Source organism: Bos indicus x Bos taurus, chromosome 13 (assembly GCF_003369695.1).
Source record: "Bos indicus x Bos taurus breed Angus x Brahman F1 hybrid chromosome 13, Bos_hybrid_MaternalHap_v2.0, whole genome shotgun sequence".
Classification (NCBI taxonomy): domain Eukaryota; kingdom Metazoa; phylum Chordata; class Mammalia; order Artiodactyla; family Bovidae; genus Bos; species Bos indicus x Bos taurus.
The window spans coordinates 76,198,054-76,216,882 of NC_040088.1; the positions used below are offsets into that span (position 1 = coordinate 76,198,054).

At 35.1% G+C, this 18,829-nt stretch overlaps 1 protein-coding gene across 3 annotated transcripts in view; it reads left to right on the forward strand.

The window, feature by feature from the left end:
• Nucleotide 1: 1 nt before the first annotated feature.
• ESF1 (ESF1 nucleolar pre-rRNA processing protein homolog) overlaps nucleotides 2-18,829 on the forward strand; it is a 65,790-nt gene continuing 46,962 nt past the window's right edge. Inside the window, exons 1-9 of one of the 3 annotated variants that reach the window (XM_027560281.1) lie at nucleotides 2-89; nucleotides 1,109-1,790; nucleotides 5,699-6,102; nucleotides 6,703-6,816; nucleotides 8,925-9,025; nucleotides 10,008-10,160; nucleotides 12,869-12,983; nucleotides 14,623-14,767; nucleotides 17,971-18,132. In XM_027560281.1, the coding sequence (XP_027416082.1) occupies nucleotides 1,151-1,790; nucleotides 5,699-6,102; nucleotides 6,703-6,816; nucleotides 8,925-9,025; nucleotides 10,008-10,160; nucleotides 12,869-12,983; nucleotides 14,623-14,767; nucleotides 17,971-18,132 (1,834 nt within the window). In that variant the 5' untranslated portion in view covers nucleotides 2-89; nucleotides 1,109-1,150. Of the gene's footprint in view, nucleotides 318-1,108; nucleotides 1,791-5,698; nucleotides 6,103-6,702; nucleotides 6,817-8,924; nucleotides 9,026-10,007; nucleotides 10,161-12,868; nucleotides 12,984-14,622; nucleotides 14,768-17,970; nucleotides 18,133-18,829 lie in introns of all 3 variants that reach the window. The other 2 variants (XM_027560282.1, XM_027560280.1) reach the window with 2 other exon arrangements.

Below are 18,829 nucleotides of genomic sequence, written 5' to 3' on the forward strand. Positions count from 1 at the left end.
GCCCAGTTCGCGTGCCTTCACGGCGGTGTGTCTCGCAGAGGATTGTGGGTGTGGGGCCCCATGTGACGCCGTGAGAGGATTCGGAGTCGGTGAGTGGAGTCGGGCTCCAGGAGAAGAGGGACAGAGCTAGCGTACGACAGATTGTCTTTCGGGTTTACGAGCGCCGCGCTCTTCCTCCTTGCTTTTCCGACCCCTCTCTTCAAGCTTCTTTGCTCCTCCTCCAGGTCGTGTTGAGGGACTTGAGCCCCAAAGTGGCTCTCTGAGGTTTGGGAGCTGGGAAGGAGGTCCTAGTTCCCTGGTGTTCCCGGCGTTACCCGGTGGGTAGGAGGGGCAGGTGGGCACCGGAGATGAGGGCGGGCGACCGAGGTGAGGTTAGGTCGCCTTCCTGTCTCCGAATATCTGGCGTAGATCAAGTGCTTTCGTTCTAAACATCTATACGCTTTACCTCTGATAGTTGAATGAAATATTGTTTACCCCACAAAGCTGTTCTGAGGATCAGATGTTTAATGGTGCGTCGTAGTCAAGCCTTGCTTTTGAAACAAAGCAGTGCTTTGTATTTGTTAACTCGAGAGAGGCTTTACCTGGTTCTCAAAGGGTGGTCATATACAAAGAGGGGGAACTTTGTAAGCTAAACCTGAATTCATTTTGTTCTGTTACAGCCTGGTCGAAGTAAAGGCTGTTCGAATAAAACGAAGTCAGGGTTAACGGAGATAATAGGACCAGAATGTGAAAAAACAAATAAGACCGACAGAGACTTAAGGATATTTTAATCATATTAGCTTTTACTTGTAACACATACAAATATAAAGTAGAAATATGGGATATCTAAGTGAGGGCAGTTGGCTAGTAATCATTTGCCTCCCTTCATAAAGACCTGGAATTCTGCTTGGTTTTGCCTTAAGTTTATTTCTTCAAATGCTGTACTCAAAAGAAAATATTCTGATAGTTTTTCTTTTCTGCATGTGACTCAAGATTCGTTCGGGAAATGAAATTAGACCTCTTTTATTTTACTTAATGTAGCTTAGAATATAGTATTGTGAATTAATATTTTCCCAAAGCATCTTACTTAATTCTGTTACTAACCTTTCATTATGATTTTATTTTTTAGTATTTGATTTCGTCAGGCATTTGTCCAGTTACACATTTAAAAATGGCATCTAAACAAGAAATCATGAGTGACCAGCGGTTTAGGCGGGTTGCAAAGGACCCAAGATTCTGGGAAATGCCAGAAAAGGATCGAAAAGTCAAAATTGACAAGAGATTTCGAGCAATGTTTCATGACAAAAAGTTCAAATTGAATTATGCTGTGGATAAAAGAGGACGTCCCATCAAACACAGCACTACAGAGGACTTGAAACGTTTTTACGACCTTTCAGATTCTGATTCCGATCTCTCTGATGAGAATAATAAAACATTAAGTCAAAAGAAAATGAAGAAGAAAAAACCCCAGACTATAAATGAAGTAGAATCAAAAAATCTTGTTGAAGATAAAAAGAAAAAAACCAAGAAAATTCATCAAAAGGATTCTGGAAATAATGATTTAGATAACTCAGAGAGAATTCAGAAAATGAAAACCTCATGCAAATCTAAGAAGATCGACTTAGTAAGTCTTGAGAAAGATAGCAAAGAATTTACACAAAAAAGTACAAAAGGGGAAAAAAACACTGTTCAACAGAGCACAGACTCGTTTCCCAAAGAACAACTAAGAATGGTAGCCTCAGGCACCTCTGAGATTGTTCAGTCTCCCAAGGTCAAGTATTCTGAGACAAGAAGAAGAAAAATGCAATCAGGTTGGTTTGAAAGAACTAAGGAATCTTTGGTATTACTTATTCTTATACTGGTCTTTTAAAAAGGAAATATGTATAATAAGTGTTTTCATAGTATCATAGGAGTGGTCAAATACTTATTTAGAAGTATAAAGCTATGAAGGATAGTACACCATAAGATAATTTTTGATTTGAAGCCATAATAGCTGGAAGAAAGACAAATAAAAGTATGAGTCTTGAGGCTAAACCAGTGATTTTGATTTATGGTGAGCACTAGAGACAGCTGTGTTCTCTAACTAGATAAAGTGTCACGTGATCTCATGACGGGGTAAGAAGAGATGTATCTGAAGAAAGAAAGTAGAGTTGGGTACTCAGGCATTGCTTCATTTATTCAACTACTTTTAGTAACAAATATGTGGCAGATAGAACATCAAGACATGATTCCTCCCATCTTAGGGCTACTGCTAGTTTAAATGATGCCTGTACAAAAATTAGAAAAACATACGCCCTTCTGGACCCACAGGGCTTCCAGAGCTCACAGCGTGGTGAGGACAGTACCTTTGAGGGAGGCACAGACTGTTTTCCCCGAAAAGACACGCTGTTTCTGCAAGGTGTGTGGCTTGGTGATTGAAGTTTGGTTTTGATTGTAGCCCTTCTTGACCCTTTGAAAATCAGCTTTTGCAAATAATGGCTTGCAACACTATGCAATAGCCCTGATCTGAAGCACTACTGTCCAATAGAAGTCTGTAACTTTGAATTTTCTATTGGACACATTAAAAAGTAAGAAACCAGTGATTAATAGATACATGAATATATTCTGCTGCTGCAAAGTCGCTTCAGTCATGTCCGACTCTGTGCGACCCCATGGACTGCAGCCTACCAAGCTCCCCAGTCCATGGGATCCTCCAGGCAAGAACGATGGAGTGGATTGCCATTGCTTTCTCCTATGAATATATATTCTATTTAACCTAATATATCAAAAACTATTTCAATATGTAATCAATATGAAAATAATAGGATATTTTACATTCTGTTTTCTTACTATATCTAGTTGGACGAGCTGTTTTTCAGGTGCTGTTACCGTATGTGGTTGCTGGCTACCGTATTGGATAGTGCAGATACAAAGTGGAAGAAATCAGAACCATAATACATAATAGAGTAATTTTAAGTACCGTAGAAGAAAAGGCCTCTGAGACTTTGGAGGAAGAGGTCACTCAAGATACAGTAATCGGTAAAATTCATAGGTGAAGTGCTATTTTGGTTGGAGTTTAGAAGAATTAAACTTGGAATCCAAAGTATCCTAAATGGAGAGAACTTTTTGAGCAGACGTTTAGTTGGGCTTGTTCAGAAGAGATCAGTATTCATATTTGATTAGATAATAAGATGTCTGAAGGAGTGAGTGAAGAATAAAGCTAGAAATGATTATTTGATACGAAGTAAGAAATGTCTGATTCTAGTTCACGTTTACAAGTTTTCTAAGCTAATGAGAATTGTCCTGTCCGGCAGCAGGAAATTTTGAGTATTGGTGTTGCTGATCATTGGTGTTGTAATTGAAAACTGGTGATGTTCAGATAACCCAGACAAAGGGTGGTTATGGTTACAGTACCCTAGCAGGGTAGGCATCCATAAAAGACAGAGAAACGTCTTGACAGGCCATGGTCACATTGGGAAGGTAGGAAGTATCAGGCAGTGGACAGAATTCTAAATAATAGGGACTAAGGGGTTAGGAGTGAGATCTCATTCCATTTGTAGAGGAACCAGGCAGCAAACTGAGGTATAGGGAGAACGGATGCAAGTCTCGTTACTGAAAATGGAAAATAAAATCAGATTGAAACAGTAGCAAGGTTGGCCTGATGCTACATTTGTGAGCCAAGTTAGTCTAGCTTCCTTTAAATTTCAGTAGATTTAGGGTACTGGGTTAATATTAGTATGTCCAGTAATCCTTTGGATTTATTTTACATTATCTTAAGTTTCTCAATAACCATGAGAAATTAGGTTACATTACTTAGGAAACAAGGTTAAAGTGATTTCTGTGAGGATACACAGACCTCTAACTCAAGTCTTTGAGTCTTTCTACCCCACCTTGTTGCTTGCTGTAATTTTCATTGGTTCCTCAATCCAGAAAAAGCATTATCTCTTAGAGATTAAGTGACTCCACATATCACCATCTTTTGCTCACTAGTATTCATCACTCACCATTCCAGCAACTACTGTGTACAAGGGGCTTTTTAAGTGCTATGAGGTAAAGGTGATGTGAGGAGCTGCAGTTTGATACTACATGTCATTTTAAAATGTTGCCCAGCACTGTGTGCTTAAGAATTTAAGTAAATAATTAGACACATGTGCAAAGAACGTGGACTGTAACCCTGTTTTGAAATTTTAAAATGGTAACATAAGTCATTAGTGAAAGACCATGAAAGTGAGAGTCTCTCAGTCATGTCTGACTCTCTGTGACCCTATGGACTGTATAATTCTCCAGGCCAGAGTACCAGAGTGGGTAGCCTTTCCCTTCGTGGGATCTTCCCAACCCAGGGATAGAACCTGGGTCTCCCACACTGTAGGCAGATTCTTTACCAGCTGAGCCACAAGGGAAGCACAAGAATACTGGAGTATTCTTGTGCCTATCCCTTCTCCAGTGGATCTTCCCAAACCAGGAAGTGGGGTCTCCTGCGTTGCAGGCGGATTCTTTACCAACTGAGCTGTCAAGGAATCCCTTAAATGAGTTCCAATATCTCCAAATATGTCTGTGACATATGAAGTTTTAAAAATAGATTATAAAATTGAGTACATAGTATAATTTAAGTAGACCAGCTACTTAAATTAGTGGGCATGTCATAGAAAACAAATTTACAGAGTTACATACCAAAATAACCACCCAGTTACTTCTAAATGAAAAGTTATTGGTCATCTTTATTTTCTTCATTAAACCATATTTTTTTGTTTTTCTTTTGCAATGAGCAGTCATTACTTTTGTAATCAGAGGAAAAATAATATAAGCATTTTTTAAAAATAGGTAAGTAAGTAGTAGTATTTGCAGTCACCACCAGAGCATTGCCATCTAGAAACAGAGGCAGTTAACTTATTTTTGTATTCCCTCATTGTTTATTAGCTTATTTTTGTTTGTTTCTTTGTATTTTCTCATTATTTAAAATAAGGTTTTGTACACAGTGGGCCTTGAACAAATATTTAATGAATGAATAAATGTTATGAGTATAGTTGATATTGTCAAAAATATTAAAATTTGTTCAGTTTGTTATACAACTCCAAATGTGATATGTGTACCACTGTTAACTGTGAGACGATGTCTTATCAGGTGATATTTAAACTTTTTTTATGTTAATAGTTATGTGGTTCAACATTTTAGAGGGAAAAAGTAACCACCACATCACAGACATATGAAATCTGTGACTTCAGGGATAGTGTTTAGAACAAGCTGCTAATTTTAATTAAAAAAACAGCTTCATGAAAAATGTCAGTGATAGGCAAAAATCATGAACATTGTGTGATAATAACTGATGCTTAAGAATTATTGCAATACTAGATAGAAATGTATCCCCAAGGTGTTATTTTAAGCAAGTTGTTTAAAAATGAATTCTGATGCTTATCTTGTACTAATTTACTTTCATAATTGTGGTAGTTTTCTGATCCCATTTATAGAACTTAGGTTAATGCCCTTTTTTGGCTTTTTCACATCTGCTGGTTAGTTATCTTTTATTACACCCCACTCTTGTGATACTGAAATAAAGCTTAGTTCCTAACTCTTTCTCCTAACAAAACTTCACTTGGTTAGGCATGAATTGTGTTGAATTTATATTTTCCTTTAGTCTGCTTCATGGAAATTAGATTTTTACTGGATTTGAGGTCAAAATAACTTGGATTTAATTTAATACATCGTTTACATTTTCTTAATTTCTCCTTTGACCTTTCTGCAGTGGTTCCATTCATAATGGCAAGAGACAGCGATGGTCATGAAGACTCAACAGGTGGTAAAAGGTTTGACAAAGATGCTCTGGAGGAAGATTCAGAAAGTGCTAGTGAAACAGGAAGTGATGAAGAATCTGAAGATGAAATTACAGGCATTTGTAGGGCTGCTGCTGCTGATCTTCATGATGAAGAAGATGATGATGATGATGATGATGGAGGAATTGGAAATGATGAGGAAGATGATAGTGAGGATGATGATGAAAGCGACAGTGGCCCTGATCTTGCGAGGGGCAAAGGAAATATAGAAACCAGTTCTGAAGATGAAGACGATATGGCAGATTTACTTCCAGAGGAATCTGGTTTTGAGCATGCTTGGAGAGAATTAGATAAAGATGCTCCTCGGGCTGATGAGGTAACCTTTTGATCAAATAAGATTATTTTGTCAAGAGTATAAGTAGCTGTTATGGATGGTAGGATTAATGTAATTAAATTAATAAGGAAAAGCTTTATTGGTAAATAATAAGTCTTGATGGTGATTCTGATTAAAACTTCTTGATACAGAATATACCTATATAAAGTTAATATCTGTTCCAGCAGTTAGGGGTGAATTTCTATATAAATGATTAGAAGTCATGTGAAATTTTTTAAAAATTGGTGTTTTAACTAGAAGTGTGTATCAGTTCCTACTGTACCTATTAGAAATGCTATAGATTAATATATTAAACTTTCCTACTCACTCATGGGTGGCAAAATAGCTTAATAAACTTGGTAGTTAAAGAATCAGCTCATCCTCATGTTCTGATTCAAGAACTAAGAACCAAATAAGAGAGTGCTTTTCTGTTTACAGTTTTACTGTTGTGTTGCTTATCTGAAGTTTCCTTTTACATACTGAAATCACTTAGATAAATACTATATTAATGCTTTCATGATAGGCATTATATTTACTATCTTAATTTTGCAAGCATTGGGAATGATATAGATTATATAATAAGTAATTTTTGTCATTTTTTAGATTACGTGTCGATTAGCAGTTTGCAACATGGACTGGGATAGATTGAAGGCAAAAGATTTGCTGGCTTTGTTCAATTCATTTAAACCTAAAGGAGGTGTTATATTTTCTGTAAAGGTGAGAATTTACTTCAATTTCATTTTGAAGTATTTCTAAGCATTCTAAGTTAAATCCCTTTTTTTTATAGTCATAGTTTTCCTTTTAAGGAAAATAATTAATCTGAAAGTTGTTCCAATACAGTTAGACACAAAACTGATGAAACAAGTGTGAAGGTAAGAAAGGAACAGGTAAAATTATTGATTGGTTATATGATTGTGTTTAATTATGAAAACCAAAGTAATCAGTTGAAAAGCTATTATAATAAAGCTCAGTAAAGGGACAGGGTATAAGATAAATATTTAAAAAAAAAGTTTCATTACTAACATTAACAAGTAACATTCTATTTTTACTAACAGCAGAAATACATAAAAATCTTACAAATTACCTTATAAACACAACCTATATGAAGTAAGCTATAACACTCGATAAATAATATATGAAAAATTGTGAGATACCGTATTTCTAGAAAGCCCACATAGTGATTAAGACTCTAGACTTTGCAGTGTGACAGACCTGTATTCAAATCTTGATTCTGACACATGCTATATGATCTTGTGCATTTTATTGATTATTTCTCAAATGTGTTTTCTCCTCTAAGTAGATATAACAGTAGTATTTCTTAAGGTAGTGGTAAGGATTCAACGAAAAGCAGATCATACGAAGTATCTACTACAGTGCCTGAAGCAACTCTAAATTACTGTTGTTCAGTTTAAATATTTAAGATATCAGTTCTATAGTTTTAGTATAGTTTCAGTCAAAATCTCAGTGCAAATGAAAGTTAAGAAAAAGGTTGCCATTAGTTATCTAAAAGAATAAACAAGTGAGAATGACTCATAAGTCTTTGAGAAATCATAGCAGTATAAAAGGATTTACCCTACCAGTTACAACATCACAACATTTTATAATGTTGCAGAAGTTTTCAGTTTTGGGTAGAGCGTAGGGACAACTAAGGCTTCCCTCATAGCCCAGTTCGTAAAGAATCCACCTGCAATATAGGAGACCCCGGTTCAATTCCTGGGTCGGGAAGATCCCCTGAAGAAGGGATAGGCTACCCACTCCAGTATTCTTGTGCTTTCCTTGTGGCTCAGCTGGTAAAGAATCCACCTGCAGTGTGGGAGACTTGGGTTTGATCCTTGGGTTGGGAAGATCCCGTGGAGAAGGGAAAGACTACCCGCTCCATTTCTGGCCTGGAGAATTCCATGGACGGTATAGTCCATGGGGTTACAAAGAGTCGGACACGACTGAGCGACTTTCACTTTCACGTCTCCCAAATGATAGCCAGATGAAAATTTAAAAATTTTTAAATTTAAAAATTCCAGAAAAAAATTAAAAGTCAAACTGTAGGCAGAATTGAAATAGAATGGTGTTTTTGTTAAATCTTATATTTTAGGAGATGGACAGTAGGAATCACTGGACTTATAAAGAGGAAAAAAATTAAAAGTCAAACTGTAGGCAGAATTGAAATAGAATGGTGTTTTTGTTAAATCTTATATTTTAGGAGATGGACAGTAGGAATCACTGGACTTATAAAGAGGAAAAACCACAAAGAATCAACATGTGACTGCATATATGCTAAAAACCTCTACATTGAAACCTGTTATGGTTTACATCTGTTGCCCTGCATCATCCTGTCTCACATGCATTGTGGATTAATTATTTTTAAATATAGTATTATTATTTATAGTTATAGTATTATTATTTATAGACATATTAGAATAAACCTGGCTTGGCTTCATAGAAAAAAACAAAACCAAACCTGTTTTATGCAACTTAGATTAGTGAGAAAAACTTGGATTCCCTAGTCGATAAATTACATATTTCAGACAACTGAAGAAAGCATACATTAGTTAATAAATGAATATTAAGCCTGGTAGTAACAAAACACTGCAGGTTAATATGATTATATTTCCTGACTCTCAATAGTAGCCGGGATAAAAAAAAATACCAAAGATTTAATTCAGATTATTTTATCCAGTCATTTTTCACACATGGGAGCGTGTATGTATGTGCCATTCTTGCTGTTTGCATTCTGTCCAGTTGTTTAGAGTTCCTGACCTTCAAAGGTCTGTATATTTTGAGAAAAGGGAAGTATAAATTACTTTGATCTTATTTTTTTGTTTGTTTAGATATATCCTTCAGAGTTTGGAAAGGAGAGGATGAAGGAAGAGCACGTTCAAGGACCAGTGGAGTTATTAAGCATTCCTGAAGATGCTCCTGAAAAGGACTGGTATTAAAACACTCCAGAAAATAAAACTAAACCTCATATGAGTTTGTGTCACTAATTCAGAATTCTGGTCACTTTCATAATTGAAACTAAAGTTTATATTTGTGCCATTCATGGTTAAAATAGATTGCAAAGAAAGTTAAAGTCTGCCAGAAGTGACACAGTATTCCAAACACATTTTCTGTATATATTTATATTTCTGTATTCATGAAAGTAATTATTGCAGTTTTGAAAAACATTTCATGGTTAAACCTGAATCAATAAATTTTGCTTTTTTTCTTAGATGTTGATTTCTATGTAAAGAGCAATGAAACTATTTACCTCCAAATTATATAATTTATCTTAGTTAAATAGAAAAATATAAGAATGCAAGAATAATAAAGTTCTTAATCATCATAATGTAGAGAAATAAATTTTAAGTACTTTTGAATCCACTAGGTGGAGCTATATGTGCACTTAATAAAAATTGGTGGCAAATTTTTATTTGCCAGATGAAGACCCTCAAAGAATAAGCTAGAGTTAAGTAAGTTGAACTTAAATACCATTTAGTCTTGACAACACATAAATAAAGTTTTATAAGATCAGGTATTTGTTTATAATAAAAGCTAGTGCTTTCCTAGCATATGTTATACTGCAGTGGTCCTCCTCAGTGGATTTACTTGAGAAAGCTGTATATGGTAATCAAACAAACAAAAAATAATCTCTTCTAAAAATTAAAATTATAGGTAGCCACGTGTAATTCTTGCTTTCTTTTTTCTAAATACAAAATTCCAGTCAAAATCCCTAGTCTGTACCTTGTCAAAATAATAAATTGTGCGTAAGTATTTAATGTTAGGCAAGAAGGCTATTCATAAAGGAAGATGGATTATAATAAAAGCCAGTTTGTAATATGTTTTTCTTGAAACAGTTACATTTCTTTTTTACAAGGAGAGAGGTATTTGTGTTCCTGTTTAAGTAAACCTAATGATTTTTCCCCCCTTTTTAGGGCCTCTAGAGAAAAACTGAGAGATTATCAATTCAAACGACTGAAATACTATTATGCAGTAGTAGACTGTGATTCTCCTGAAACAGCTGCTAAAATTTATGAGGATTGTGATGGCCTGGAATTCGAAAGTAGTTGTTCGTTTGTAGATCTAAGGTAATTCGTGTGTGTGGTACCAGTTTATTCTTGTAGCACAATGTAACTGTAAGAACTGAGATATTAGAATTGGTAGTGCTCTCTGTTGCTTCATTTTCTAAGAGGATTTCTCCCTTTTAGTAGAATGCTCTTGTAGCACATCACTCTTAAGAAAGAAAACTGAAATGAGAAAATGCTAAAGTGTTAGACAGAAGTCACCTCACATTTATGTGCTTTCAGATATGTCAGATGTGTTTTTAGGATGGCGGGTTTTATGCAATGATATTTCTTGGCAGCTGTCTTTTAGAACTAGGGAACCAGAGTGAAGTAACTTTACCAAAAGCATTGAGGTGGAGGCAAAGGCATTTGCTAATAGACTAGTGTCTCTTGATCCATGCTGTCTGGTACAGTAGCCAGCAATCATGTCTGGCTTATTTACATTTAATTAAAAACTTAAAAAATTTAAAATTCATCTGCCTAGTCACACTGGACACATTTCAAGTACTTAATGGCCACATGTTGGGCAGAAAAGAAACAGAACTTTGATGACATCATCATAGAAAGTTCTGTTGGACAGTGCTGATGAGTAGATGGTCTTGCTGGCCTTGTCTTCAGACTTGGGCATTATTTCCACCATGTGCTCAGGATCACTGACCCAAGCTGAAAAACCTTACGTGGTTGGGAATGTCTGTTCTAAGGAAACCAGGAAGCTAAACTGTCGTACCATTTGATCATTAACCTAGTTCCTTGAACCCAGTAAACCATTCTACTGTGACACTGTCAATAGAAATCACTTTTTTTTTTTTTAAGATTTTTAATTTTAAATTATCAGTATATTAAGGCTTCTCTGGTGGCTCAGACAGTAAGGAGTCTGCTTGCAGTCCAGGAGACCTGGGTTCAATCCCTGCATCGGGAATATCCCCTGGAGTAGGAAATGGCAACCCACTCCAGTATTCTTGCCTGGAGAATTGCATGGACAGAAGATCCTGGCAGCTTACAGCCCATGGGGTCACAAAGAGTTGCACACAACTAAGCGACTAATACCGGAGAAGGCAATGGCACCCCACTCCAGTGTTATTGCCTGGAGAATCCCAGGGACGGGGGAGCCTGGTAGGCTGCTGTCTATGGGGTCGCACAGAGTCAGACAGGACTGAAGTGACTTAGCAGCAGCAGGTGACTAATACATAGACACATCAGTGTATTAAGATCATGCTTCACAATCATTGATTCTTTTTTTTTTCTTTTTTTATCTTCTACCTCTTGAACCTCCCTCCTGCTATCCAAGTTTGTTAGAGACTTTCTTGTCAAGATGAAATATTTTAGGGGAAAAAAAAAATGCATCAGTTGATAGTCACTGGCTTTCATACTTCAAAAGCATTCTGACTCATGGATGGGGAACACGTATACCTGTGGCGGATTCATTTTGATATTTGGCAAAACTAATACAATTATGTAAAGTTTAAAAATAAAAGAAAGAAAAAAAAAAGAAAAATACAAATAAAATTTTTTGCATTGATAGTTTGGGGTAAGATTTTAGCATGCTTAAGTATATAGCAAGAAAAACCTAACTCATCAAACAAGCTGTTTCCTTCTCTTTTTAATAATTTCAAAAGGAGGTGCTTGTTTTAAATGTATTAATTGTAGTTACTAAACATTAGAATGTCAGACCGCCTGTCATGAGTTCACGTTTACATATTCTTCTCAGGATCATTTTGTTCTTTCTTTTCCTTTTTGGGACACTTCCATGCAGTGTTAGAATAACCTCTGGCAGTACCTAGAAAACAAGATCAATGACCATGGGAAAAACTTACATCCCCTGTTTTGTCATATATTTTCTTCATAAAAGAAAATTGAGTTTTCTGCTGCTATCCTACTATCTAGGGAACTCTTTATTCATCTACCTCAAAATCATGCCTATTGACAATGTTTAAAATATTGATCTCAGATGGTTATGTTTCTTCTACTAAGTCTGTGCAAAAGTGTATGCGGTAGAGGATATTCTGTAGACCTAATGAACCTTAATTTTTCATTCCTTCCCTCAAATATCATTTTTGGTGCAATATATAGCTCATGCTTTTTTGTGTGTGTGAAAATAAAATTTATGAAAATGATAGAACCTAAATATAATAACCATGGATCATTTCTCTTTGCTTTTTTCCTCCCGTTCATTAGCCTGATGGCTAAGAATTGTCAAACAGTTACAGTCGCTAATTTACATTTAACTGCTATTATTTGTGACAGAAATTATAAGATAATATTAAAATTTTTAGTGTTGAAGAATCAGCCTTAAGCTTTTCATTATTTCAGTGATATCTTGTTCGTATGATACTTTATTTTCAGAGTACTTCCCCTTTGATAATTCTGTCTGATCTTCAGAATATCATGAAGCAAGTCAGTGACTGTGTTATCAGGAATCTAGGTCTTTTTGAAGCATGAGGGACTCATGTGTGTTTACACCAGACTCACATTAACTGACTCCTAATGCAGGGTTTCTACCTACAGAGTTCACTTAGATTTAGTGGAATTACAGATTTATAGCTTATGAATTTCAAAAGTTTTGTGCCAAGATTATTTCTAACATTGTTTACTTCATCTGCATGTGTGTTCTGTAGAACCTCTATGTGGTATATATGTATAAACTATACTTAATTAGAAGACAATCTAAACTCTGGTTGTTTATCACTGCAGCATGTGTTTAAATGAATTCTTTTTTTTCCTTTGTTTCTTAGGTTTATACCAGATGATATTACTTTTGATGATGAGCCCAAGGATGTAGCCTCAGAAGTGGATTTAACAGCATATAAACCAAAATATTTCACATCTGCTGCAATGGGAACATCAACGGTATTTCTTCACTTTAGAAAGTATATAGCTGGACTCTGTTGTTGCTTTAAGAAAAGACTTTGTTATTTACTTATAGCATCTTTAGAAATGGAAAGTATTCAAAGTTTTAATGCATAAGTACAAATAGAAATGAAACACAAGTGTATTTGCATTTTTATCTACCCCATCTATTTGAACCTGTTTCCAGATTTTTGTTATGCCTTTAAGCCTGAGTCAATTACCTGCAAATGTTTCTTTTTTCTCTTCTATCTTTCCCATATAGTCTTACTTAACTAGATTCTTTAATAAGTAATATGTCAGTTATTAGTATCCTAGGGAGTAGGGGCAAGGAGCTAACACTACTTCAAATCACAGTTAGAAGCAGTGCAAATTTAAAATAGGGACACATTTTTTTCTGCAGATATGACCCCAAATTGTAAAAACAATTGAAGTAGAATAATTCTACTTCAGTGTCACAGTAATGCTTAATAATAAACAGCCAAAAGACTTTTATTGAATTAGTTTGTTACTTAGCTGCCTAGCTTGTCTGCTCTCCCGCCCCATGTACCTTTTACCCACAGCTGAACTCTGCAGCAGCCACACAGGCTTCTCATTGCCTTTCTTGTGACAAACCAGCGTGCTCTTCTGAGGCCAGCCCGGTGGCAGAGAGCTGCTGTATCTGCCACCTGCAGCCTGCGGACACTGTGTGGCCATGATTAGTTACTGAGTATAGGGAAACCCCACCAGTGTGCAGTAAGTGAAGTCTGAAAGATTCAGTCACACAAAACCTAGGATCATGTTATTTTCAAGCCTAAAAACTAGGCAGGCCTATCCGGTCAGCCAGTCTTGAGTTCCTATGGCCTAGCTGTATCATCCATGTCTGTCTCAGTTCAGAAGTGATTTTGTGGTCCTCAGCTCAGTCTTAATGATCAGAATAGGAATAATTCTGAATTGTGGAACTAGCAGTAATTTCTCCAACAATGGCAGTTATTTTAAGGATTGGATCTCTTATGTTCTGATCTGGGGAGATTAGCTTGAGGGGGAAAAAAAGTAAGGATGTGGAACCTGCCCTGTGATGGAGATTAAATCTCTAACAAGACTCAGAATGGGGGCTTCGTAGAGGACAGGAACATGTCACCAGACCGATCGTGTTATAGATAAATTCCTGTGTCATGAGGGTTTCCTGTGCTTTCAACCAGTAAATGCCTTTCTAATCAGTGGCTTTTAATCTCTTTTGGAAAAAGGACCACACTGAGATTGTTCTAAAAGCTTTATCAGGAAATTTCAGTTTGTAGACCTCTTGAAATGCCTAGAACTCCAGGTGAAAAACATGTTTTGACTCATTCATAATAATGTTAACTTTTTCACTAGTGCAGTTTCCTGTTTTCACCACAGTCAGTCCATACTGATGAATTTTTACTCCCAGCAATGAAGTGCCTTGTATATAGTAGAGAGTTAGGATACAGGCACAGGTTAACTGAAATGCTTCCCTTTCCACAGGTAGAAACTTTTGCCCTAAGCATGTTATATATTATTGATTTTAGTATGTCTTTATTAGTTTACTGTTAAACATCCACATTAACAGTAAGTATTCTTTACAAGTTTGGGTTGCTGACATTTCCATTTTTATATGTTATTTTTTCTTACTTATTGGTGGAAGGTGGAGATCACTTGGGATGAGACTGATCATGAAAGAATTACAACACTCAACAGGAGATTTAAAAAGGAAGAACTTTTGGACATGGATTTTCAAGCCTATTTAGCTTCTTCTAGTGAAGATGAAGAGGAAATGGAGGAAGCACAAGGTATTTGTCTGCTTTTGTAAGCATTTGAATATTTAGCCTAGACTTATGAATGACAATATGTCTTTGGCAGTAGCTTGAAAGAGAATATCTAATCCTTAAATTGCCTGTGAAGTATGCTCACATGTACAGTATTATGTATACTTATAGATAGTAATTGAAGTTTTTTATTTAGAGATATTTTCTTAGCCTGAATTTCTTCAACCAAAGACACTTTTTTTAAAACCCTATCCTCAACAAAAAAAGGGTCTGGTCTTTTAGACGACATATGATTCTTACAGTTATGCAATCACCTAAACAAGTAAAATGCTTTATTACCATCCCTTTTTTAAACTAAGAGCTTTTGGGTTATTTTTTACATACCGTTTTTCTGCTCAGTTAGTTTACAAAGTAGACTCTAACTGTTCATTTAGTGATTATCCTAGAAATCGTGACTTGCAACCTTATTAAAGTTGAATACTAATTAATATTTTTACCCTCCTAGAGAATACAAGGAATCTTAAAAGAGCTTTCATGCTATTCTGTGTGCTTTACTTCTTAAGTACCGTAGGACATTAATATTATTGTTTTCTTTACATTTACTCACATTTTCCCTACTTCTTTTGCTCCTTGTTCTTTTCTAAATCTCATACTTCTGTTTGGGATCATTTTCTTTCTACCTTAAGTATATTTGTTGTAATTTCCAAAATTGAATTTTAGTTTGGTCTAAATATGTCCTTATTTTGCCTTTATTTGTGAATATATTTTCTTGATTAAAAAAAAATTCTAGGTGGACAGTCCTCTTGTTCCCACATTGATGATAATATTCCCCTGGCTTCTGATTTGTTGTTTTTGAGACGTCAGCTGTCAGTCTACTTTCTTCAGTCTTTTGAAGGTTGTCTGGATTTTATTCTTTGCATTTAAAAGTTTTCTCTTTCTGTCTTTCTGCAATTTTAATATGAACTAAGAATAGATTTTTAAAATTTATTATGCTTGGGGTTTGTTGGGTTTCTTGAATTTGTGGCATGGTATCTTTCAGCCATTATCTATTCAGGTATTTCTTCCCCCTTCCCTGGACTTCAATTAAATATATATTGAATCTTTTCACTGTAACTTCCATGTTGTTTCTCTCCTGTATTTTTTTAATCCACTGTCTTTCTATGCTAGTCTACTTCTGGTTGATCCTTGCCCTGGAGTATATCTTTCGGGGTCCCTACTTATTTAAATATGGGGTACTAGTTGGTTTTTTAACTTTTGTCTTACTGGCCTGTGAGACTGCCAAAACTGTCGGTTAGTCTCAGGGCTATTTGTTTGGTAGACTAGTACGTGCATTCAGGGCAATGGGGTCCTCTCGATAATGATCATCTTCTCCTTAATTTTGATTTGGTAATTCTTCACTAATTTGTCCGTTCTTTGAAGTTTTCTTCTTTCTTTTTAAAATAACTTTGAGGCTTGGGTTAGATTTTCTTTGCCCCAGTGCCTTTCTTTTCGTAGCTATGAAATGGGGATCATAATAGTACCTGCTCGTGGTTGAAAAGATTGGGATAACATATGTAAAGTCTTAGCATACTACCTCATATCGTATATTTTTACTTCTAAAACTTTAAGGATTAATGGCTTTTTGTTTGAAATGTACTAATTAAGTTTTTAAAAACATGCGTTTTTCTTCAGTATTTTAATTGATTGCAAGCTTACTATAATCTATAATTTAGTATCTCTGATAGATACATTAGTATATTTGAATGCTTTGAAGTTACTGGATGTTCCTATTGTAGTTTATAAGAGATCATACCAGGGCTTCTTACTGTTACAGTTTTTTTTCACTCCTTATATAGAATTAAGTCTTTCACAAAGTATTGTCCTTGAATTGGGAGAAAACAGACTTACATGAGTTAACCCACATTTTAGAGCTTCAGAAAGTAAAATTTTAGTACTGGAAAAAATCAATTTAAAGTAGGCCATCAGAGACTTACCACTAAAATCTCAACCTGGAAGCAGCTTGCTTCTAATTATGTTTTCAGAAGTAAGCTTTTAATAGAAAGAAATACATTGCCATTTTGTTAATGCGTTCCTGATGTTTTATCCATTGAATTACGGGATACATGACAGAATTCCATCCAACATTATTATTGTGGCATAAAGCACAAACAGGAAAAAAATGAATTTCAGCTGTTCAAGTGAAAATGTAAAAGTGTGATAGGATGGAAAGAATGTTGTGGACTATTTTTTATTCATTCAGAGGAAAAAAACCTATAAAAACATTTATTTAACCAATTTTTTTCACGTCACCTTTTGAAGATGTAAGGACAATCTATTAACATTGATGTTTCAAGCTAAATGCTTAATAATATCGGATGTATTTAGTGACCAGTTAGTTATAGCTCATAGAAGAGAGGGTCTTCTGTAAAATTTCCCTTTACTGAGGACATTTACTCAATTCAGTTAGTCTGTATGTTTTGCATTAAAACCTAGGTTCTTAATTTCTGTTTTGACGTGGAGAATTACAGTGGAAATACATAGCAAACAAACTTTTCACGTATTAGTTTCTTTGGTATTTGTTGCCCGTGAATTTTACACTGTTCCTTTGTATTATGATTATTTTTATAAAATTGGGAAATGGAAATGTGAAGCTTTTTCCACATGGGAAAATTAAATCACAAGCTTCTAATTTGTTCATTTTTATTCTTTGTGTGCTAATGAGACCCTGAGAGTAAGTATGCTTGCTCATTATCACGTGGAAAGGACTCGTTACTCTTTGTTTTAGATAACAGGCAGCTTCCTTTATCTGTGTCATTGAACAGCTAAGTCCATGTATCAGATGCATCCCAGCACTACTGAGACTCCTTTTATTGACCATATATGTGTTAGATGGTAGGAGACATAAAGGGGGAAAAAATGCCATCCCTGCTATCTTGCTTATAGGGTGGAGAAGTTCAAGGATGTTACATGACTACACGATTATTTTGAGATACGAATTTTAGTAAAAACAGAGATTCCCAAGTATACTGTTATCACTGTACTAACTTATATTGCAGCTGATCTTTTATTGTAAATAAGAGTTAAGTCACTTAATTCATTTTGTGTTAAGTTTAAGTCTGATTTTTATATTCTGCTGTTATAGTGTATCTGACAGCTTTGAGAAGAGTGCTGCAGTGGCTGAGATTGAACAGTGAAGTTAGAAGTGAAATTATTTCTGTATATTCAGTTAAATTGATTTTTTTTGTTAGGTGATGATGAAGTCAGTGTAGAAGAAGATGGGAAAACAAAAAAAAGTCAGAAGGATGATGAAGAACAAATTGCTAAATATAGGCAACTCTTACAAGTTATTCAAGACAAAGAAAAGAAAAGCAAAGAAAATGATATGGAAATGGAAATTAAGTGGGTTCCAGGTAAGAATTAGATACTAACCAAATGTTCACTGTTTTCCTTCATTTGGGGACATCAAATAGAAAAGAAGATCAATTCTTTGGAAAAATTAACAAAAAAATCACATTTTCAGGAAACGTTTTTGTGAGGAAGTTAATATAATATTTGCATACATCATTTAATTCACTTTGGGGCTACTGTTTTAGACTCTTACTGGCTTATTCTTGGTTTCTTTAATTTACTCACTATAAATTACCCATTTATGAAAGTAGGCCTTTCCTAGGCTTGATTCCAGTGTTCTCAGAATGTAGAAACTTGATTCCAGGCACCATGTATTCTAAAGTCATTAAACTTCTTTTCAAAATATGTAATTCATAAGTGAATTTTTCTCTAGTAACCACTAGTAGACTTAACTTAGTGAAGATTCACTAACACAAAATATGTAATACGTAGTTTTCCATCTCAATTAACAAATTTTTAAATATTCTTGGATAGTCCAAGAAGTATATATAGCATTATGAATTTTATAACTGCCTTGAAGGATTCAGGAACTTTTTAGAGTAGTAAAATACTACTACAATAATAATTAAAACCTTGTCAATGCTAAACCAAGGTAAGAGGATAAATGAGGGTAATTTTCTAACATAGATATTTTTTCTTAACAGTCCTGGGCAAATCAGCATGTATCTTTGTGAATAATACTGTGTTTGCGAATTATTG